Source organism: Rana temporaria, chromosome 8 (genome assembly GCF_905171775.1).
Source record: "Rana temporaria chromosome 8, aRanTem1.1, whole genome shotgun sequence".
Taxonomy (NCBI): domain Eukaryota; kingdom Metazoa; phylum Chordata; class Amphibia; order Anura; family Ranidae; genus Rana; species Rana temporaria.
Window position 1 is genome coordinate 171,388,985 of NC_053496.1, and position 23,347 is coordinate 171,412,331.

General features: G+C 45.3%; 2 protein-coding genes across 2 annotated transcripts in view; one reads left to right on the forward strand and one right to left on the reverse strand.

Annotated features, from left to right (window-relative positions):
* Window positions 1-8,225: 8,225 nt before the first annotated feature.
* On the reverse strand, window positions 8,226-12,194 carry LOC120910491 (zinc finger protein OZF-like). Its single transcript, XM_040322247.1, has 4 exons — window positions 12,102-12,194; window positions 11,612-11,755; window positions 11,405-11,510; window positions 8,226-10,711 (listed from the first exon to the last, which is right to left on the reverse strand). Exons 1-4 carry the CDS (start codon window positions 12,192-12,194, stop codon window positions 9,828-9,830), a joined length of 1,227 nt encoding a protein of 408 aa, XP_040178181.1. The 3' UTR covers window positions 8,226-9,827.
* Window positions 12,195-17,710: 5,516 nt separating this feature from the next.
* The window catches only part of LOC120910492 (zinc finger protein 571-like), a 29,174-nt gene continuing 23,537 nt past the window's right edge, over window positions 17,711-23,347 (forward strand). The window contains exons 1-4 of the mRNA XM_040322248.1: window positions 17,711-17,727; window positions 17,901-17,998; window positions 18,108-18,216; window positions 21,477-22,525. Coding sequence (XP_040178182.1) covers window positions 18,162-18,216; window positions 21,477-22,525 — 1,104 coding nt within the window. The 5' untranslated portion in view covers window positions 17,711-17,727; window positions 17,901-17,998; window positions 18,108-18,161. The remainder of the gene's footprint in view (window positions 17,728-17,900; window positions 17,999-18,107; window positions 18,217-21,476; window positions 22,526-23,347) is intronic.

Below are 23,347 nucleotides of genomic sequence, written 5' to 3' on the forward strand. Positions count from 1 at the left end.
AATACTTTTTTTTAAATGTGTCCCCAAATGCAGCCATGTCCCCCCCACAAATGCAGCCATGTCTCCCCCACAGATGATGCCATGTCCCCCATATGCAGCAATGTCCCCCCCATATGCAGCCATGTCCCCCATATGCAGCAATGTCCCCCCCATATGCAGCCATGTCCCCCATATGCAGCAATGTCCCCCCATATCCAGCAATGTCCCCCCATATCCAGCAATGTCCCAATATCCAGCAATGTCCCCCCATATCCAGCAATGTCTCCCCATATGCAGCCATGTCCTGTCCCCCTTACCTGCATCGCGCCGCATCCCCGCTGCCGCCGACTGGTTAATACGGGCGGGGAACATTACAGCTTTGAATAGCTGTAATGATTGGTGCCGCGCTGCGTATAGGCCCTTCCCCCTTGCTCGGGATTGGACAGTTCACCCGAGCAAGGGGGAGTGTCTATACGCGGCGGGGCGGGAAAGACCACAGCTATTCAAATGAATGCTGTAATGTTTCCCGCCCGTATTATCGAAGCGGGGATGCGTCGGCGGGGGGGGGGGGGGGTGTATTCTATTCCGGTATCGGGGGTATTTGCGGGAGTACGAGTACTCCCGCAAATACTCGGAATCGGTCCCGATACCGATACTAGTATCGGTATCGGGACAACCCTAGTACTTACCGTTTTAGAGATAAATCTTGTCCGCCGCTTCCGGGTATGGGCGTTCCTACTTGATTGATAGGCTTCCGACGGTCGCATACATCGCCTCACGATTTTCCGAAAGTAGCCGAACGTCGGTGCGCAGGCGCCGTATAGAGCCGCACCGACGTTCGGCTTCTTTCGGCTACTCGTGACGCGATGGATGCGACCGTCGGAAGCCTGTCAATCAAATAGGAACGCCCAGTCCCGAAGACCCATACCCGGAAGCGGTGGAGAAGATCGCTCTCTAAAACGGTAAGTACTGCTTAGATTTAAAAAAAAACTACCCGATTCCCCTTCACAAAATGAGCCTCAATCTAATGTTAAAAAATTTTTTTCGGGTGAACTCTTTAATGCAGTTATTTCCTAGGATCGTCAGCTCCATCTAGTGGCCTTAATGCGTTATTGTTCCTGATTGAGATACTCCAGGGGGAAAAAAAATGCATTATGGTCATGGAGATGGAGTTGACAATCATATTAAAAATCAACATAGCAAAATAAGGTCAAGACTCGTAGGAGCTGGTCAAATGCTTGTGACATTCACCCAACACATTTGTTATAAGTAGAACCCAAAGGGTCAGTCCGGCCAGAAGTGATTTTTAGGTTATGTTCAGAACCTGGTGGGCTCAGTGAGTCCCTACAGCTGTATATGTCACTCCAACAGTAGGATCCCCCATAATTCCCAACTCTAGTCAGGTGGAATCACCCTTTAAGGATGTTTCTTTGATTAGTACCTAGACCTACATAGGAGATATTAAGTCATTCTACCCTTATCAAAATGCCATTGATGGCAACTCTTTCTTTAAGTTTAGGGGCTCGTTAGGCATTTGGGGCCCACACACTTTGGCTCTGCTTAACCACTTAACCCCCGGACCATATTGCTGGTCAAAGACCAGAGCACTTTTTGCGATTCGGCACTGCGTCGCTTTAACTGACAATTGCGCGGTCGTGCGACGTGGCTCCCAAACAAAATTGGCGTCCTTTTTTCCCCACAAATAGAGCTTTCTTTTGGTGGCATTTGATCACCTCTGCGGTTTTTATTTTTTGCGCTAGAAACAAAAATAGAGCGACAATTTTGAAAAAAATTCAATATTTTTTACTTTTTGCTATAATAAATATCCCCCCAAAAATATATAAAAAAAGTTTTTTTTCCCTCAGTTTAGGCCGATACGTATTCTTCTACCTATTTTTGGTATAAAAAAAATCGCAATAAGCGTTTATCGGTTGGTTTGCGCAAAATTTATAACGTTTACCAAATAGGGAATAGTTTTATTGCATTTTTATAATTTTTTTTTTTTTTTACTACTAATGGCGGCGATCAGCGATTTTTTTCGTGACTGCGACATTATGGCGGACACTTCGGACAATTTTGACACATTTTTGGGACCATTGTCATTTTCACAGCAAAAAATGCATTAAAATTGCATTGTTTACTGTGAAAATTACAATTGCAGTTTGGGAGTTAACCACAGGGGGCGCTGAAGGGGTTAAGTGTGACCTCATTTGTGTTTCTAACTGTAGGGGGGTGTGGCTGTAGGTGTGACGTCATCGATTGTGCTTCCCTATATCAGGGAACACACGATCGATGATGGCACCACAGTGAAGAACGGGGAAGCTGTGTTTACATACGGCTCTCCCCGTTCTTCAGCTCCGGGGACCGATCGCGGGACTCCATCGGCGATCGGGTCCGCGGGCACAGAGCTTCGGACTGGGTCGCGTGCACGTGCCATTGCCATTCTGCCGACGTATATCGGCGTGAAGGGGTCCTTAAGTGGTTAAAGGACAACTCCACCTTGAATTTTTTTTTTGGGGTCGAATACTACTAAAAACTACTGTATGTGTGCATTGAAAAATGTCTGCTGGACTAGGATTGCTTGCTCTTGGCAAAAAAAAAATACACTGATGATATTGAGAAAGACATAGTTACGCAGCGCAATTGCTGACTTGCGCCGGCGTAACGAGTCCTCCTGATTCAGAGAGCTTGTTACGCTGACTGCAGCCTAAAATCTGCGTGGCATAAGGCTCTTATGCCACGCAGATTTTAGGCTGCATTTTTGCGTTGACCGCTAGGGGGCGCTCCCATTGTGGTCAGCGTATAGTATGCAAATTGCATACTTACGCCGATTCACAATGTTGCGCGCCCCCTGCGTACGCAAGTTACGTCTGTTGCGTACGGCGGCTTTAGCGTAAGGCTGTCCATGCTAAAAGCAGGGGCAGCCAATGCTAAAGGATACCCGGGCGTTCCCGCGTCGCGACGTTCGAATTTTACGTCGTTTGCGTAAGTGAATCGTGAATGGCGCTGGACGCCATTCACGTTCACTTTGAAGCAAATGACGTCCTTGCGACGTCATTTGCCGCAATGCACGTCGGGAAAGTTTCCCGATGGAGCATGCGCTGTACGCTCGGCGCGGGAGCGCGCCTAATTTAAATGATTCCCGACCACCGGCGGGATCATTTACATTGCGCGCGCTTACGCCGGGCAATTTTGCCGGCGAGCCCTCGCAATTTACGGAGCTACTGCTCCGTGAATCGAGGGCAGCGCAAAATATTTGCGTGGGCGCAGGGCAAAATCGTTGCCCTGTGCCTCCGCAAATAAAGCGCAAGTTCTACCTGAATCTGGGCCATTCTCTTCTGCCAGCGAAACTTTTGGAAAAGGAATGGGAGGGGCCACCAAACCTCAATGATCAATAGGAAGTATAATACATAGGGAAATTTTAAATCTAGAGCATTTAGAAAGCAGATTTAAGGCTTACATCTTAAGCAGATGCTGCTTAAGTCCTTTCAAGTGTTTTTTATTTTTTTTATTTATTAAAATAAATAAAAGTTGGATTTTGATGCTGGATGTATATATTTTTATTTTATTGCAAAAACTGTAATGGTGGCCATGGGATAAATGCTCCAATGGACATGCTGTCATTCACCAGCCGTGTATATAAATGCAAAATAAAAAAATCTATGCTTCAAAGTTTATGTAAACCCCATTTTTGTGCTTCTCTTATGTCTTCCCGTTTGGTCTGGTAAATTTACCATTGGAAGAATTTTCTTATATCTGTTGGATCGTGTCAGAAATTCATCGATGTCCTGTGTCCTCAGCGCACTTTCCATGTTATCTCAGGGAGTCCTCCTAGTTCTTATTATGGACTACAGAACAATTGCTCCCTATGAGTTGAGGAGAATGAGATGCGCAGTGCAGATTTATTTGGTACCTGCTCACCTGAGTCCATTTAAGCAGTCAAAATTCTTACGCACTGATGAAGGAGTAGTGGACCCTGAAACATGTTGTTTTTTTTCTGCTATGTATCAGTTTTATCATTAACCACTTCGTTACCGGGACTATTTTGGCACTTTTCTCCTTTATGTAAAAATCAAAATTTTTTTGCTAGAAAATGAATCGGAACCCCCAAACATTATATTTTTTTTTTTAGCAGACACCCTAGGGAATAAAATGGCAGTCATTGCAACTTTTTTTTTCGCACGGTATTTGCGCAATAATTTTTCAAACGCTGTTTTTTAGGGAAAATTTTTCATGAATTAAAAAATAACAAAACAGTAAAGTTAGCCCAATTTTTTTGTATAATGTGAAAGACGATGTTACGCCGAGTAAATAGATACCCAACATGTCACGCTTTAAAATTGCGCACACTCATGGAATGGCGCCAAACTTCGGTACTTAAAAATCTCCATCGGCGACGCTTTAATTTTTTTTACAGGTTACTATTTTTGAGTTACAGAGTAGGTCCAGTGCTAGAATTGTTGCACACGCTCTAACGCACGCGGCGATACCTCACATGTGGTGTTTGAACGGTGTTTACATATGTGGGCGGGACTTGCATGCGCGTTCGCTTCTGCACGCGAGCGACTGGGACAGAGGCATTTTAAAAAAAATTTTTTATTATTATTATTTTTTTTTTTTACTTCATTTTTTTTTTTTACACTTTTTTTTACATTTTTTTTTTTATCACTTGTATTCCTATTACAAGGAATGTAAACATCCCTTGTAATAGGAATCACTGTGACAGGTCCTCTTTATGGAGAGATGTGGGGTCAATAAGACCTTCCCCTCCCCCCACATCTCTCCTACAGGCTTACAAGCATGAAATCGGTGAAAAACATTTCACCGATTACATGCCGACAGCCGCGATTGCGGCTTTGTTTACTTCCGGGTACCGGGCGTGACGTCATAATGTCGCGCCCGGCCCTCCGATGGTCACAGAGATGACTGGTGACCGTCTGGTCACCAGTCATCTCTATGCTTCACCAACGAGCGCCGGCCGATTCGCTCTCCGGGCCCCCGATGGCACGGGAGAGCCCGGAGAAGCACCGGATGGCGGCGGGAGGGGGGGGGGGACGTCCCCTCCCGCTTCCTAGAAGAACGATCGAGTGGCGGTACCGCCGCTTTGATCGTTCTTCTGTTGCACAGAATCGCCGGCTGAAGACAGAGATATCTGAATGATGCCTGCAGCTGCACCCATCATTCAGATATCACCGCTCAAAGCCGAGGACGTCCTCGAGTCTGAAGTGGTTAAAGAGAAAGTAAACCCACTAGAAATTTCTCTAGTAAGGCTTCAATCCATAACAGGTTTCTGTAGCATTACGTATAATAAATAATATATGTGGCCCTTTTCCTGATGTCAGGGGCCACCTTTAAGGGCTCTATCCTTAGTAAGTTGCCATCCGGTGGTCTAAACCCTGTATAAGCTTTGGAATAGCGTAGAATTTACACAGGGTCAATGAACTGCTTCCCTAGTTCATGTGTTTGGACCTGGAGATTGACTTCTCAGGTCTGAGCACTGCATCCTGGGAGCCAGGGGAGAATGTCACCTGCTCCTGCCATACCGAGAAGGACAGAGTACTAGAGATAAGCTTAGATGACCTCCAAACTAATCTTTAACCCAGAGCCCTGAATATAGGTATACACCTATGTCAGCATTAGCGGTCTATCTATAAACAGCTGACTCCAGATATGTGAAGGGAAAGTCCCACATGTCATTCCAGTCTTCGGGTCTCCCTTGGCCTCCAAGTTCTGGGGAAGAGGCCCTTGTGTGCATCTGCATGGGGAAAAGGTACCTTGAGCTACCTTGCCAATGTTGAGGGCATGTGGCCTGGTGTTGTTTGGAGGGTTCTGCATAATTGCTGTCCCCTTCCCCCTTTTCTGGCCATGTATGGGTATGGGTCTGGTATGGACCCCCCCCCCCATTCTTTTTTTGGGGGGGGGGTCTTCCTCAAAATTCATACCAGACCCTTATCCTGGGGGGGGCAGCGAACATGTGCCACATGGCAGAACACGAAGAAAAAAACAATAGCTTGGGTTCCTTCCCAAAATGTGTTCCAGAATCTTATTGAGGTATGCAGCCCGGTTTACCAGAGAAGGAAGGGGCATTGAGTGCGTATCATAAATTTTTTTTTTTCAAGATTTAGCTCCCATTTCCGTGGGGTTCAGGTGCTATATTTGGGGAGTACGGACATCCCACTGGGCTTGGCAAACATCCAGCAATCTCAACTTTGCTTGGTTCGGTAATTCCTGCTCTTAGCCATCATTGAACCCCATGTTTCCCTCCTTCTGCTCTGCCATTGAAGGTGAGCACAATTATTTAAATATTAAAAAAAGTATTTATTTAGAGTCAACAGTTTGCAAAATTTTACAAAATAAAGGTATACAGTACAGTTCCAATACAATTCAAGACAAGAGGGTTAGGCGGGCCCTGCCCATTAGAGCTTCCAATCTCAACAATGAGATGCACCCATTCATATGGTCATTGCGGTCTGAGGGTTCAAGAAGCCTTATACTTGCATTTTTGGCCACGCCTTTATTTGGAGGAGTGCGGGCAAAGTGTGCCAGTTTAGCTGCAGCTTCCTTGCTAAGGGTTTCATGAAAGCCAGCACCATCTTGGGCCGTATGCTCATCTGCCATGGAGTCCTCTCTATGGTTTTCCTTAGTCATCCCAACGAGATGTAACGTTGCCTGCAGGTAGGGGGAAAAGTACCTGTAGGCAGGGCTGTCTTAATGCATGGGCACTGCCCAGGGGCCCCCATGATAATCTTGCATTACATCATACTTGACAACTGTCCCAGATTTGCTGGGATAGTCACTGGCCCGGATTCAGGTAGAATGGCGCTATTTTTACGGAGGCGCAGGGCTACGTTTTTGCCCTGCGCCCCCGCAATTTTTTTGCGCTGCCCTCGATTCACGGAGCAGTAGCTCCGTAAATTGCGCGGGCGCGCCAGCAAAATGCCCGGCGCAAGTGCGCGCAATTTAAATGATCCCGTAGGGGGCGGGAATCATTTAAATTAGGCGCGTTCCCGCGCCGATCGTAGAGCGCATGCTCCGTCTGGAAACGTTCCCGACGTGCATTGCGGCAAATGACGTCGCAAGGACGTCATTTGCTTCAAAGTGAACGTGAATGGCGTCCAGCGCCATTCACGATTCACTTACGCAAACTACGTAAATTTCAAATTTCGCGACGCGGGAACGACAAGTATACGTAACATTGGCTGCCCCTGCTAATAGCAGGGGCAGCCTTACGCAAAAACCGCCGTACGGAAACAACGTAAATTGCGTACGCAGGGCTCGCGCAACGTTGTGAATCGGCGTTAGCATGCAATTTGCATACTATACGCTGAGCACAACGGGAACGCCACCTAGCGGCCATCGCAAGAATGCAGCCTAAGATATGCGGGCATAAGAGCTTTATGCCACGCATATCTTAGGCTGCAGTCGGCGTAACGAGGTTCCTGAATCAGGAGCATTCGTTACGCCGGCGCAAGTAAGCAATTGCGCTGTGTAACCTATGGTTACACAGGCGCAATTGCTTTTTGAATCCAGGCCACTCTTTTTAGTAAGTTCTCCCAGGGATAGCTGTGTCCCAGACAGCATCCCGGAAACTGTACTGTGCCCTCCTGATCCCAGTATCTTGACCTCCTGACCTAACCCCCCCCTCCGTACTTTGCCCTTCTGCCTCCCCCTGTACTGTGCCCTTTGTGTTGACTAGTCATTGATTCATGGCATGTTTTCTTATTGTTTAAAATCAATTTTATTGAAAGTACTAATAAATTGATGTTTAATTTCAACTATTTATAGTTTATTCTTGAGAGTAGGTGCGCAAATTGGGTCAGGCTGGTAGGGGCCCAAGTGCATCACTTTGCCCAGGGGCCCATGATGCTATAAAGATGGCCCTGCCTGTAGGAGCATGTAAAAATGGTACAGTCATGCCATGAAGGAGTGATTCAAGATCCACAGTGGGTGCCATTTAGCTCCATCTTGGATCGTAAGCTCATCGTTGCTCTTTAAAAAATCTTTGTTTTTATTAACAAGCCACAGTGAACAAGCGCAAATGACAACAGTTGGCGCGTTTCAGCCTATAAGGCCTTAGTCATAAAAAGATGTAGCGTCGCCGGCAGGTAGGGGAAGAAGTACCTGTAGGAAAACATAGGAAAGGTACAGTCCTGCCGTGAAGGAGTGATTCAAGATCCACAGTGGCTGCCATTCAGCGCCATCTTGGATCGTACGCTCATTGGTTGGCCATGGAGTCCTCTCTATTGTTTTTTTTAGTCATCCCAACAAGATGTAGCATCGCCGGCAGGTAGGGGGAGAAGTACCTGTAGGAGCACATAGGAAAGGTACAGTCCTGCTGTGAAGGAGTGATTCAAGATCCACAGTGGGTGCCATTCAGCGCCATCTTGGATCGTACGCTCATTGGCCATGGAGTCCTCTCTATTGTTTTTTTTTTAGTCATCCCAACAAGATGTAGCGTCGCCGGCAGGTAGGGGGAGAAGTACCTATAGGAGCACATAGGAAAGGTACAGTCCTGCTGTGAAGGAGTGATTCAAGATCCACAGTGGGTGCCGTTCAGCGCCATCTTGGATCGTACGCTCATTGGCCATGGAGTCCTCTCTATTGTTTTTTTTAGTCATCCCAACAAGATGTAGCATCGCCGGCAGGTAGGGGGAGAAGTACCTGTAGGAGCACATAGGAAAGGTACAGTCCTGCTGTGAAGGAGTGATTCAAGATCCACAGTGGGTGTCGTTCAGCGCCATCTTGGATCGTACGCTCATCGGCCATGGGGTCCTCTCTATTGTTTTTTTTAGTCATCCCAACAAGATGTAGCATCGCCGGCAGGTAGGGGGAGAAGTACCTGTAGGAGCACATAGGAAAGGTACAGTCCTGCTGTGAAGGAGTGATTCAAGATTCGCAGTGGGTGCCGTTCAGCGCCATCTTGGATGGTACGCTCATTGGCCATGGAGTCCTCTCTATTGTTTTTTTTAGTCATCCCAACAAGATAAGATGTAGCATCGCCGGCAGGTAGGGGGAGAAGTACCTGTAGGAGCACATAGGAAAGGTACAGTCCTGCTGTGAAGGAGTGATTCAAGATCCGCAGTGGGTGCCATTCAGCGCCATCTTGGATCGTACGCTCATCGGCCATGGAGTCCTCTCTATTGTTTTTTTTTAGTCATCCCAACAAGATGTAGCATCGCCGGCAGGTAGGGGGAGAAGTACCTGTAGGAGCACATAGGAAAGGTACAGTCCTGCCGTGAAGGAGTGATTCAAGATCTGCAGTGGGTGCCGTTCAGTGCCATCTTGGGCCGTATGCGCAACTGCCATGGAGTCCTCTCGATTGTTGCTCTTAGTCATCCCAACGAGATGTAACGTCCCAGCAGGTAGGTGGAGAATTACCTAAAACAGCACGTAGAAAAGGTACAGTACTGCCGTGAAGGAGTGATTCAAGATCTGCAGTGGGTGCCAATCACTATGCGACCTGCTATGTGCATGTTTGGCCATGTACCCCCATTAAAACAACAGGGGTTCTTATCCTTCTCCCCCAAATGTTTGGTTTTAGATACACTATAATCAATGAGATCGAGTAGAGGGGGCTTTTGGGTATGTCTTGAGAGTTGCAGGGGCCTACCTACATTGGTACCCTTTGATAACCGTACTACTAAGTCATTGACCCCTGAACCTTACGATGCCAACTATCCAACACAGGTATTAGCTTAGTACATTTTCCAGACCACAATTACTTCACAGCAATAAAAAGAACTGAGACTTTCCCCGTTATCCAACTGTGTAAGTTGGCTTTTTCCAAAGGTCCAGATGCCATTTTCCTTTACCCATAATCCCCTTGTTTTCACCTGCTGCCCCAATGTCTATCTCCCTGAGGGGTGATCAACCTCACAACGCAACAGCCGATGCCGATCAGCACTTTCTTTATACCTAAAGCGTTTGCCGCAGCGAGAACACAGAAAAGGCTTTTCCCCCGTGTGGACCCTCTGATGGGTGAGGAGAACCGACTTGGCCGTAAAACCTTTCCCACACTCCGAACAGGTATATGGGTAGGCGCCCGTGTGTGTGGCCTGGTGGCGAACCAGACCTGACTTCTGTGCAAATGTCTTCCCGCACTCGGAGCAGGAGTACGGGTGGAAACCCGTGTGTGTCCTTTTGTGCCTCACAAGGGTGGACTTTTGCGCAAAACTTTTCCCGCACTGGGTACACGGAAATGGCTTCTCTCCCGAGTGAGTTCTTTGATGAGCGTCGAGGTTTGACTTCTTCAGAAAACGCCTCCCGCACGCGGAGCACGAGTACGGCTTGTCTCCTGTGTGGATAGACTGATGGCTGACTAGGTTGTGTTTGTACGAAAACGTTTTCCCGCACTGAGAACACGAATACAGTTTCCACCTCCCAAAAGCCTTTTGGTGGCCAATGAGACCTGATTTTGACTCAAAGCGTTCCCAACAAGCTCGGGTCGTCTGGTGACAAAGAAGATCATCGGGCAGAGAAAAACATTGACCGCACTCTGAACATTGGAGATCTCCATCTGCTCCAGGGGGGGGACAAAGTGCGATGGTCGTGGAGTGGTTGGGAATACACCGACCATTAGTAGAGGGATCAAGCGATGGAAGTAATGGATGGACATCTGTGGTATTGGAACATTCTTGAGAAGAGTTGGAGGTGAGGTCCATGTCATCTTCTGTTTCACCTTCTGTAGAAACAACTGGAGGCTTCTCCTCGTGGTTCAAGTTGTGTTGTCCATCTGGTAGAAAAAGAAACAGAGGGAAAACAGTACCAGTAAATACGTTCTTCAAAAACCAACGATCACCTTTTCCACTACCCAACTGTGTGACAGAAGAGGGCGCCAACGAAGTACAGTGTATAAAAAAGACTTTATACGAAAAAATAACAAGTGGCAATTCACGAGAGACATAGGATAAGAGCATGTTACCTACCCAGTGTGGTTTGTATACATCTGGGTGGAATACAAGCTCTTATCATTACCAAAGCCAGGCATGTCCAAAGTCCGGCCCGCGGGCCAATTGCGGCCCCCCCTGGTGATTTAATACGCCCCCTGGGAATTTGGATATATATATTGTTTGTGTCCCCCAGGCCTTTTTACTTTCTTCTAAGATGCCGCTGACAGCAAATGTCCGATGGAGCCTACACATGGTCGGATTTTCTGACAACAAGCTCCCATCTAAAATTTGTTGTCGGAAATTCCGACCGTGTGTATGCGGCAAAAGAGTACTCAGCCCCTAAGGAGGACACAGAAGAGTCTGAAGAGAAAAGCCAGTGTCCAATAGAGGCTGATGGATCTTCACCCCTCCACTGGGCACATACTGTCCCCCCATTACTGTCTACTGACAGAGGAGGGGGGAGAAGAAGAGATTGTTGTGGTGACTGACCAAGGAGGATCTGGGACTCCTCTCTGGATTTACTGTTTATTCCTCACCTGGGCTGATCTCTGGAGGAATGTCCTCCTCTTTACATGGCTCATCACCCGACACATGTGGATCATCTTCTTCAGGTTCTACTTTAACAACAATCAGGTCTTCACCCTAAATATGATAAACACTTTCAGTATCATCAACTGCGGTGTCTGATTTAGCAAATTAAACCAACTTCATTTGTGTTTAGTAAGGCCCTCAGTTCCATCTACCTGATAATCCTGGGGAATCTCCTGACCTTCTTGTGTGGAATCCCGGGAATACAGAGGAGGAGGACATCTCTCTGGTGGGTTCCCATTATTGGATCCATCTGTAGGAAACACACACTGACTGAATACAAAGCACTGCTTATAGACCTCTTAATAAACAAGGAACAATAAATGCTTGATTGGACGTAACGCGTAAGGGCGGTCAGATTATGGAGTCAGATGATGGGGGATCTAGGTGGACCCTCCGTACTGCTCTCTCCTTTACAATAAAGCCTCCTCTTACCCGGTGATGTGAGGGGCGGCTGATTCTCCATCATGACGTCCTTGTAGAGATCTTTGTGTCCTTCTAAATACTCCCACTCCTCCATGGAGAAATAGACAGTGACATCCTGACACCTTATAGGAACCTGACACACACAATGATACCGTCACCATCCAGACACATCCCTTGTCTGTTACTGGATAATGTCCCAGAATTCCCGGCACCGCTCACCTCTCCTGTCAGCAGCTCAATGATCTTCTGGGTGACCTCCAGCATCTTCTTCTTGTTCTTTTCAGGTGTCATTAAAGGAGGTGGAAACCCCATGATAGGGCAATGGCTCTGGCTCCATCCTCCGGACACAGGGGTGCAACTACTGAGCACCACACTGTCTTTAGTCTCTTTCCTCAAAGGTCCATAATCCTAAACAAAAATATCAACGTATGAGATGTGGATCACCACTCAATAGTACTCTGTATTATCCTTTCAAGCATTAATGCCAATGTGGCCTCCCAGAATGCTCCTCACCTCTCCGGTCAGGTCTGTGTTTTATTAATAGAGATAAGAGTGATGTCACGTGACCTCCCAGAATCCTCCTCACCTCTCCGGTCAGGTCTGTATTTTATTAATAGAGATAAGAGTGATGTCATGTGACCTCCCAGAATCCTCCTCACCTCTCCGGTCAGGTCTGTATTTTATTAATAGAGATAAGAGTGATGTCATGTGACCTCCCAGAATCCTCCTCACCTCTCCGGTCAGGTCTGTGTTTTATTAATAGAGATAAGAGTGATGTCATGTGACCTCCCAGAATCCTCCTCACCTCTCCGGTCAGGTCTGTGTTTTATTAATAGAGATAAGAGTGATGTCATGTGACCTCCCAGAATCCTCCTCACCTCTCCGGTCAGGTCTGTGTTTTAATAATAGAGATAAGAGTGATGTCATGTGACCTCCCAGAATCCTCCTTACCTCTCCAGTCAGGTCTGTGTTTTATTAATAGAGAAAAGAGTGATGTCATGTGACCTCCCAGAATCCTCCTCACCTCTCCGGTCAGGTCTGTGTTTTATTATTAGAGATAAGAGTGATGTCATGTGATCTCCCAGAATCCTCCTCACCTCTCCGGTCAGCAGGTAGATGATCTCCAGGGTGAGCTGTAAAATACTCTCGGTTTTGCTCTTCTCTTCCTCCCCTCTCTGTGGATCCTTAGGTGCGGAAACTTGCTTCGACGGTGGCTCGTCGGGAGAAGATATCAGAATAACCATTTTTTACGTCGCTGAGTAATTTCAGCCTAATAACAAAACATGATAAATAAATGAGCCAAGAAATAAATAAAATAGAACATTGAGCCACATTATGATCACCCCCCTGAAACATTAATTTGCAAAACTGATTCTTCTTCCAACAAGATGTGGATATGATGGTCGGTACAAAAGAGAGGAGGCCAAGGAGAGCCCGGAGCAAGCTGGCCAGAGCAGATTTAAAACACGTTGGCTTGAGATGATGCCATAGACAGAACACACTTATGGCAGCATTGAGGTTTCCAAGAGACCTTCTCTTCTCCATATGACGTCACCAAGCCAAGGTGCAGGCGGCACACAAAGAGCACAACAACTTTCTGGGCTCCCACCACCGCAGGAAAACCTCCTGGGACCCCACAACCACAGAAAAACCTCCTGGGACCCCACAACCACAGAAAAACCTTCCGGGCTCCCACCACCACAGGAAAACCTCACGGACCCCACTACCACAGAAAAACTTCCCGGGCTCCCACCACCACAGGAAAACCTCACGGACCCCACTACCACAGAAAAACCTTCCGGGCTCCCACCACCACAGGAAAACCTCACGGACCCCACTACCACAGAAAAACCTTCCGGGCTCCCACCACCACAGGAAAACCTTCCGTGCTCCCACCACCACAGAAGAACCTTCCGTGCTCCCACCACCACAGAAGAACCTTCCGGGTTCCCACCACCACAGAAGAACCTTTCCGGGCTCCAACCACCACAGAAAAACCTTTCAGGCTCCCACCACCACAGAAAAACCTTTCAGGCTCCCACCACCACAGAAGAACCTTCCGGGCTCCCACCACCACAGAAGAACCTTCCGGGCTCCCACCACCACAGAAAAACCTTTCAGGCTCCCACCACCACAGAAGAACCTTCCGGGCTCCCACCACCACAGAAAAACCTTTCAGGCTCCCACCACCACAGAAAAACCTTTTAAGGCTCCCACCACCACAGAAAAACCTTCCGGGCTCCCACCACCACCACAGAAAAACCTTCCGGGCTCCCACCACCACAGAAAAACCTTCCGGGCTCCCACCACCACCACAGAAAAACCTTCCGAGCTCCCACCACCACAGAAAAACCTTCCGGGCTCCCACCACCACAGAAAAATGTTCCCGGCTCCCACTACATGAGCAGCTCCGATTTGAGTGCTTAGCGGCAAAACTTTGCTAAAAGAAACTTTAAAAAATTGTTGCCGGCTAAGCATACATTCTACGCATTTCATTGACTTCCTACAATTATATTATAAAAAATAAATAAAATAAAATATAAGATTATAACATTTTCAAACTACAATGCAATAGAATAAGATATAAAATATACATTACAGAGGTAGATTCTTGCAGGTGATTTTTTTTTTTCTCTCTCAGTTCAACAACAGAACCTGAACACACTCTCTACAGCAAGAAACAGCTCCTAGGCAGGGAGCAGAGCAACCTGGAATTGTTTTCATGGGAATGGACCACAACAAAATGGCCGCCAGGGTCACTACTGCTGCAAACCCCACAGACTAGCAAAAAAAAAAAAAAACACAGAAACATGTTTTATAACACATAGATTGTCACTGACTCTAGCACAAATGTGAAGACAACAGAGGAAAAAAAAGGAAAACCTAGAAAACAAGCAACTTGGTCTACAATAAAATGGCCGTCCTGGTCACTGCTGCTACAAACCCCTCCAGCCAGCAACAACAACAAAAAAATAAACATTTTGTTTCAAAACACTCAGCTCGTCACTGTCTAGCAGAAATATGAAGACAACAGGAAAATAAAAGTAACATGGACATCGACACCAGCAACCATTGGTCTACAACAAAATGGCCGCCGTTGTCAATGCTGCTACAGTTGTTTCATAACTGGTAGCTTTTCACTGTCTCTACTGGGAAAAAAATACTGTGGAACCAGCAACCCTTAGTCTACAACAAAATGGTCGCCGCTTTTCAGTCCCTTTTATTTCAAGCATTATTAAATAATAAAAAATGCAGTCAAAACGAAAAACTAAGAGATATGTCAAGTTATGTAGTATGAAATCTTAAAAATATGGAGGCAGAATAGATCGGAAAAAAGTGTATGTCCGCATTTTTTTTGGGCGCCGACAAAATGGCAGCCACTGAGCTGCTCTGGGCAGGAAATTACAATAAATGGACAGGAAACCCGGAAGTGATAATGAAGGTGGATTTTTTACTGGTGGAGAGGGAGCTGGAGGTGAGGAATTCACATTTATCTCAGTGCTTTTCATTGTTCATTTATACAGCACACATAGTCAGATAGAAAAAAAAACTTTTATTCCAGCTCTGTAATTTTTTTATATTAATTTCATTTATTTTTATTTATTTTAAATGAAATGCAGCAAGTGTCCTCCTATTAGCTTCCATTATTCGCCTCAGAACGTTGCTATGAGCCCTCTTGGGTTCTAATGCTTTGTCTAACACAGGAAGGCACTTGAGCGTAGCGTTTTCAGGCGTCTTTTTTTACGTTTTCATACAGCGTTTTTTCAGGCGTTCTTGAGCTTTGGTGTTTTTTTTTTTTTATTATTATTATTATTATTATTATTATTATTATTATTATTATCTGTTGCATCATTTGTTGCTAAGTATTTCAGCTTTTCCATTAGCTTTTATTTCTTTTTTTTATTTATTATTATTATTATTATTATTATTATTATTATTATCTGTTGCATCATTTGTTGCTAGGTATTTCAGCTTTTCCATTAGCTTTTATTTCTTTTTTTTTATTATTATTAATATTATTATTATTATTATTATTATTATTATTATTATTTTTTTTTTTACGTTTTCATTAGGTTAAGAGTTTAGGGTTATTTTATGTTTTCTTTTTTTTTTTTTTAGGTTGTTAATACTACTACTATTAATAATATTAATAAATGTTAAATACACAAATAAAAATAATAAATACATCAATTCAATAAATGAATACTAAGTAATATAAAAAATAAATAGTTAACCCCTCAAACCTTATAAAAGAATAAATATTGAGTGTGTTATGTATGATTTGACTACTATGTGGACTATTGTTTTGTCCTCTCAATGTATCTGTTATGTTAATGTGGCTGCTGTGAGAACCTGGACTCGCCTTTTGTAGTTGAAATAAAATATTTGAAAAAAAAAGAATAAATAATAATAATAAATAACTAAACACCCTAGCTCTAACACAAAATAAATACATTAATTATTATTATTATTATTATTATTATTATTATTATTATTAATAAATAATAATAATTATTATTATTTTTTTGGTTTAATAATGTATTCAACATTTTTTAAGGCTAGGGGTTTAATTATTATTTATTCATGTTTTATTACTTATCATAAATTAATAAAGTAAATTATTAATGATTTTTAGTTATTTGTGTATTTATTTTACATTTATTTATTCATATATTAATACTATTTTATGTTTTAAAATTTTTCATTTGAGCAGAAAATCGAACCAAAAAAACGCGTAAATGGCGCATTCCCGTAAAAAAAAAATGATGTTTTTTTTAAAGCCCGTGGTGTATGAACAGACTTCAAAAACTGTGGGGTGGTTGTAGAGGAAATGGGCTTTTAGGTCACCATCAGGTCAGGGAATTGGTGACCATGGTGTACTGTTTCTCTGTCCTGAGGGAAGGTGAGGTCACTGACTTGGCTGTGTTGTCTGGCAGGGGTGCAAAGCCCCCCCACCAGCAGCTCCATTGCTTTCCCTTCTTTTCCCCAATGCTTTGTATGGCATCTGAGGGCAAGAAAAACATATGGGAGTTGCATTGTGGGTACTTGAAGTACTTTTCCTGCCACAGATATTCCTGATCATTCTTATTGATGACATTGTTTCTAATTTCCTTGATTAGCTACCTGATGGAAAAGAATCAACTGACCAAGAGGATACTGAGCCTCACCCTGGAGATCATCTACCTGCTGACCGGAGAGGTGAGGAGGATTCTGGGAGGTCACATGACATCACTCTCATCTCTATTAATAAAACACAGACCTGACCGGAGAGGTGAGGAGGATTCTGGGAGGTCACATGACATCACCCTTATCTCTATTAATAAAACACAGACCTGACCGGAGAGGTGAGGAGGATTCTGGGAGGTCACATGACATCACAATACTCCACAGTGCTATATCTGTGTTGCTGTAAGAAGAGAATATTTTTTTTTTTTTTTTTCTGTTTTAGGATTATGGACCGATAAAGAAATTCAACCATCGCATGAAACCCAGCAGCCATTCCCGTGTCTCCAGAAAATGGAGAAGGAGGCAAAGCTCAATCATCGAACCCCCTACCTGCCTGACCCCAGAGAGAAACAAAGACAAGAAGATCCTGGAAGTCACCAAGAAGATCATTGAGCTGCTGACAGGAGAGGTGAGCGGTGCCGGGAATTCTGGGACATTATCCAGTAACAGACAAGGGGTGTGTCTGGATGGTGACGGTATCATTGTGTGTGTCAGGTTCCTATAAGGTGTCAGGATGTCACTGTCTATTTCTCCATGGAGGAGTGGGAGTATATAGAAGGACACAAGGATCTCTACAAGGACGTCATGGTGGAGAATCAGCCGCCCCTCACATCACCGGGTAAGAGGAGACTTTATTGTAAAGGAGAGAGCAGTACGGAGGGTCCACCTAGATCCCCCATTATCTGACTCAATGATCTGACCGCCCTTACGCGTTACGTCCAATCAAGCATTTATTGTCCCTAGGTCTATAAGCAGTGCTTTGTATTCAGTCAGTGTGTGTGTTTCCTACAGATGGATCCAGTAATGGGAACCCACCAGAGAGATGTCCCCGTCCTCTGTATTCCCGGGACTCCACACGGGAAGATCAGGAGATCCCTCAGGATTATGAGGTGGGTGGATCTGAAGGTCATCACTTCTGTAACCATTCTGTTAGCATAAATTATTACCTTGTATTCTCATACTATGGGCAATTAAAAGTTCTGATTGTTTTACGTCTAGGGTGAAGACCTCATTGTTATTAAGGTTGAGCCTATTGACGATGAGGAGATTTATATGACGGGTGATGAGCTGTGTAAGGAGGAGGAAATCCCCCAAGAGATCAGAACTGGTGAGTAACAAACACTGGATCCCAGATCTTCCTTGTTCAGTCACTGCAACAATCTCTTCTCTCCACCCACCTTCCTGCCAGTAGACGGTAATGGGTAGACTGTATGTGTTCAGTGGGGTAAAGCCAGGAGCCATGCATCCTGCTTAAGTTTTTCCCACGATCATTTTAGCTATGGTGGCTTCCCTCCTTACTTTTTGCTGTGGTTGCTATCCTGGGGGGGGGGCTATGTATTCTCTGATTTTTAGACCAAAATCACTGAAAGTGGGAGGTGTTGGATCCTGTGACCATAACATGAAAGTGGACTTACTCTGTAGTTGGCTCAAGGAAGCGTTTTAGAACACCTTAGGTTCCTCGCGGTGCCATATCCTGTCACCATGACATGAAACTGGACTTACTCTGTAGTTGGCTCCAGCAATTATTGCAGAGAACCTTAGGTCCTTCAAGGTGTTGGATCTTGTGACCATATTATTAAATTGGACATGCTCTGTAGTTGGCTCCAGGAAGCGTTGTAGAACACCTTAGGTTCCTCACAGTGCTAGATTATGTGACCATAACATGAAACTGGACATGCTCTGTAGTTGGCTCCAGGAAGTGTTGTAGAATACTTTAGGTTCCTTGCGGTGCCATATCCTGTGACTATAACTTGAAAGTGGACATGCTCTGTAGTTGGCTCCAGGAAGCGTTGTAGAACATTTTAGGTTCCTCACGGTGTCAGATCCTGTGACTATAACATGAAAGTGGACTTACTCAGTAGTTGGCTCTGAGAAGCGTTGTAGAACAGCTTAGATCCCTCAGGGTACCAAATCCTGTGACCATAACATGAAAGTGGACTTGCTCTGTAGTTGGCTCCAGGAAGTGTTGTAGAATACTTTAGGTTCCTCGCTGTGCCATATTCTATGACCATAACGTAGAGCTGCACGATTAATCGCGTAGAGAATCGTGATCTCGATTCTCCCAGCCCGCAATTTCCCCCCAGCGATTCTTTTGTGTCACCGCCAGTTCCACGTAACCAGCGTGGAACGCAAATGGCTTTGATTTTCGGAACCGACGTCGGCAGCCTGCGCCGCTGGATGGATGCCTGGGCTTCTCTCACAGTTCTTTACAACTGTAGTGTGTATCCATGTGCCACCCAGTGGTTGCCGGCGATACTGCTTCTGATGTATTCATCTTTCTCACAGTTCTATACAACTGTGTGTATCCATGCGCCACCCAATGGTTGCTGGCGGTACTGCTTCTGATGTATAAAAAAGAGACCAGTGATATGTCTATAATGTTAAAGACCATATAACTCCTATGAAAAAGCAGAATCAAACTTTGATTCTGCTTTTTTCATAGGAGTTATATGGTCTTTAACATTATAGACATATCACTGGTCTCTTTTTTTATATATTCATATTTTCAGATAAATCACAGGTTTATTTTTTATTTTTTTTGGGGGGGGGGGGGTTCTGGCATTCAGTTTTTGAGAGTCGTGAGAGAATCGTGATCTTTAGTCTAAACAAAAGAATCAGGATTCTCATTTTGACCAGAATCGTGCAGCTCTACCATAACATGAAACTGGACTTGCTCTGTAGTTGGCTCCAGCAATTATTGCAGAGAACCTTAGGTTCTTCAAGGTGTTGGATATTGTGACCATATTATTAAATTGGACTTGCTCTGTAGTTTGCTCCAAGAAGCGTTGTAGAACGCCTTGGGTCCCTCAAGGTGCCAGATCCTGTGACCATAATAGAAAACTGGACTTACTCAGCAGTAGGCTCTAAGACGTGTTGTAGAACAGCTTAGATCCCTCAGGGTAGCGAATGCGTTTTTGCATTAAAGTCACTGGGGGGTGTTTTTGCATTGAAGTCAAAGAGATTCAATTCTGCATTAAAGTCGCTAGAGGGCGATTGTTGCATTGAAGTCAATAGGACGCGATTTACAATGAAGTCAATGGGATGCGGTTTTGCATTGAAGTCACTAGGGGGCATTTTTGTATTGATGTCGGTTTTCTTGTCGGAATTTCCGATTGTGTGTACGCGGCATAAGAGCCAAGCCCCACCAACTGCCACTGCCCCTCCCTTTTTAACAAGAGTGATAGTTGACGCCATGATTTTGCCTTAAAGTCACTGGGGGGCATTTTTGCATTGAAGTTAATGGTAATGCGATTCTGAATTAAAGTCACTAGGGAGCGTTTTTGCCTGGACCGGCACATGGCTCAGCCTCTCAGCAAGCCGCTGAGAGCCTGAGCCAGCTGCTTCCACTCTTTTCCACAGCCCAGCAATCCAGTGAGGGGGGAGAGCAGAGAGCCGGTGACTAACAGTCACTGGCTCTCTGTTTGGGGAGCTGTGAGAACCAAGCGATCTGGGTAGTTTGATCGCTCGATTCTCATTTTTAGAGGTGCCGGTGGACAGATCCAACATTGGACCGATGCTGCATCCAGCTAGGTAAGTATGATTCTGGGGAAAAAAGGTAACCCCCATGTGACGAGATCCTTTCTCGCCCAGTTCTGCTCTCCCGACACTCCTCTGCTACCAGTGAGTCAGCTTGCAGATTGCAGCGTCTGATGGTCCAGTCATCCAAGGTTCCGGGATCCGAATTACAGCTATGTGCCATTCGGACCCATTAAGAACAAACACCAGGCAGGCTGTATGTAAGTTCCAACAGGACTCTTTATTTTCAAGTACACAGCACACTTTTATACAGAATTTGGAACATCCCACTCCCAACAACCGCTTTCCTATTGGTCAATTGTAAAGTATGCAGTCTTCACTCAGGTCCTCCTTGACCATGCAAATGAGGACTTGAAATAGTCAACAGGGATTGGTCCAATAGCTTGGATAGAAAGACTTGTGTATTGAGACAGAAGCCCCAGGGGGTAATCAATGTACACAATAACCCGGTCTACTTAATTACTACCTCTGAGAGGTTACATTCCTTTTAGACAATAGAATGCTAATTCAATACAGCTGACAGGCTTCTAACCTTTAGAACAATACAAAGTCCCTTAGCGTAAACACATACATCTTCAAACATACATAATAGATTCAATTAACCTTCAATCTCCAATTCTAGCCAGACGGACTGGCTCCGACACCCGCTCTTAACCTGCAGAACACAATAAAAGGTATTTCACAAGCTGGTTCCACTTAGCATTTCAAAAGCCGGTGTACTTGCATTGAATGTCCCTCTCCTGTGTAACAGATGTCAAGTAGAAAAACTTTAATATCTCAAGATCCATGACACCCCATACTTGTCTTTTAATCTTCTTTTATTCTCTACAGATGGGCGATATAGTGGTTGTACCATAGAGGAACATCTCATTATCAAACAAGTGTGTAAAACGGAGGATGAAGATGTTTCCACAACCTCAAATCTCCATTCAGGCGGGCGACCTCCCGATGACCCGCGTCCCTCCGAGTCGGAGGATGGCTTCACCCAACCCGATGAACTTATTCCTGTAGAAATAACGGACGATGGCACCAGGCTTTTCTCCTGCTCCGAATGCGGCAAACGCTTTAAGCAGAAGGCGGACGTCGTCAAGCACCGGCGGATTCACACGGGCGAGCGCCCTTACCCGTGCTCAGAGTGCGGCAAGTGCTTCATAGATGCCTCCCAGCTCTCTAAGCACCGGAGGACTCACACGGGGGAGCGACCTTACTCCTGCTCTGACTGTGGCAAGCGCTTCTCGGAGAAATCCAACGCCGTCCGGCATTGGCGGTCACACACGGACGAAAAGCCCCACCCATGCCCAGAGTGCGGCAAGTGCTTCAAGAACAAGTCCCACCTGCTGACGCACCTGCGCTTCCACACAGATGAGAAGCCTTACGCCTGCTCGCTGTGCGGGAGGAGCTTCAAGCAGAAGTCGGACGTGGTCAAGCACCAGAGGCTTCACTCAGGGGAGAGGCCGTACTCCTGTTCTGTGTGCGGAAAAAGCTTCTCCGGCAAATCCAACCTCATCCGGCATGAGATTACCCACACGGGGCAGAAGCCATTCTCTTGCTCCGATTGCGGGAAACAGTTCGCCCAGAAGTCCCATTTGGTCACCCACGAGAAGCTCCACGCCGGTTACAGGCCCTTCTCCTGCTCAACGTGCGGAAAAAGCTTCACGGATAAAGCCGTTCTAGTCCGCCATGAGAAGAGTCACTCGGAGGAGAAGCCCTATTCGTGCTCGGAGTGCGGGAAGAGCTTTAAGCAGCGGTCGGACGTGGTGAAGCACGAACGCATCCACTCCGGGGTGAAGCCGTATTCCTGCACAGACTGTGGTAAAAGCTTCGTCCAGAAGGCCCACCTCCTCAGCCATCAAAAAGTTCACATACGGGACAATCCAGAGTGAAGCGGAAAAAAAACGTCCTTTTTAAAAGTAAACTCCGATCCCATTGAGGAGCAGCTTTGAAATGAGATAAACCAAAAAGTCAAAGCACCACTCCGGACAAAGGGCTACACGAAAATGGAGGCATGGGAGACGTTTTTTCCCTCCAGACTATTTGTAGAGTAACGCAAATCATCTTGTGATCCTGCACTGCTGATGTGGGCGGGCGAACATGAAGTGTCTGTGCCACTGCCCCGCCTCCCGACGATTGTTTGGGACTGTAGCTCATCCTGAGCTCTCTCTTTCTCATAAGCCCCTCCTAAGTACGTTCCCCTCCCACCCGTTAGCCTACAGACCTACCATTGCAAGACTGATTTCGGTTTTCAGTTACTTAACCACTTAACCGCCGGACCATATTGCTGGTCAAAGACCAGAGCACTTTTTGCGATTCGGCAATGCGTCGCTTTAACTGACAATTGCGCGGTCGTGCGACGTGGCTCCCAAACAAATTTGACGTCCTTTTTTTTTAACCACAAATAGAGCTTTCTTTTGGTGGTATTTGATCACCTCTGCGGTTTTTATTTTTTGCGCTATAAACAAAAATAGAGCGACAATTTTGAAAAAAAGTGAATATTTTTTGCTATAATAAATATCCCCCAAAAATATATAAAAAAAACACTTTTTTTCCTCAGTTTAGGCCGATACGTATTCTTCTACATATTTTTCGTTAAAAAAAATCGCAATAAACGTTTATTGATTGGTTTGCGCAAAAGTTATAGCGTTTACAAAATAGGGGATAGTTTTATGGCATTTTTATAAATATTATTTTTTTTTACTAGTAAT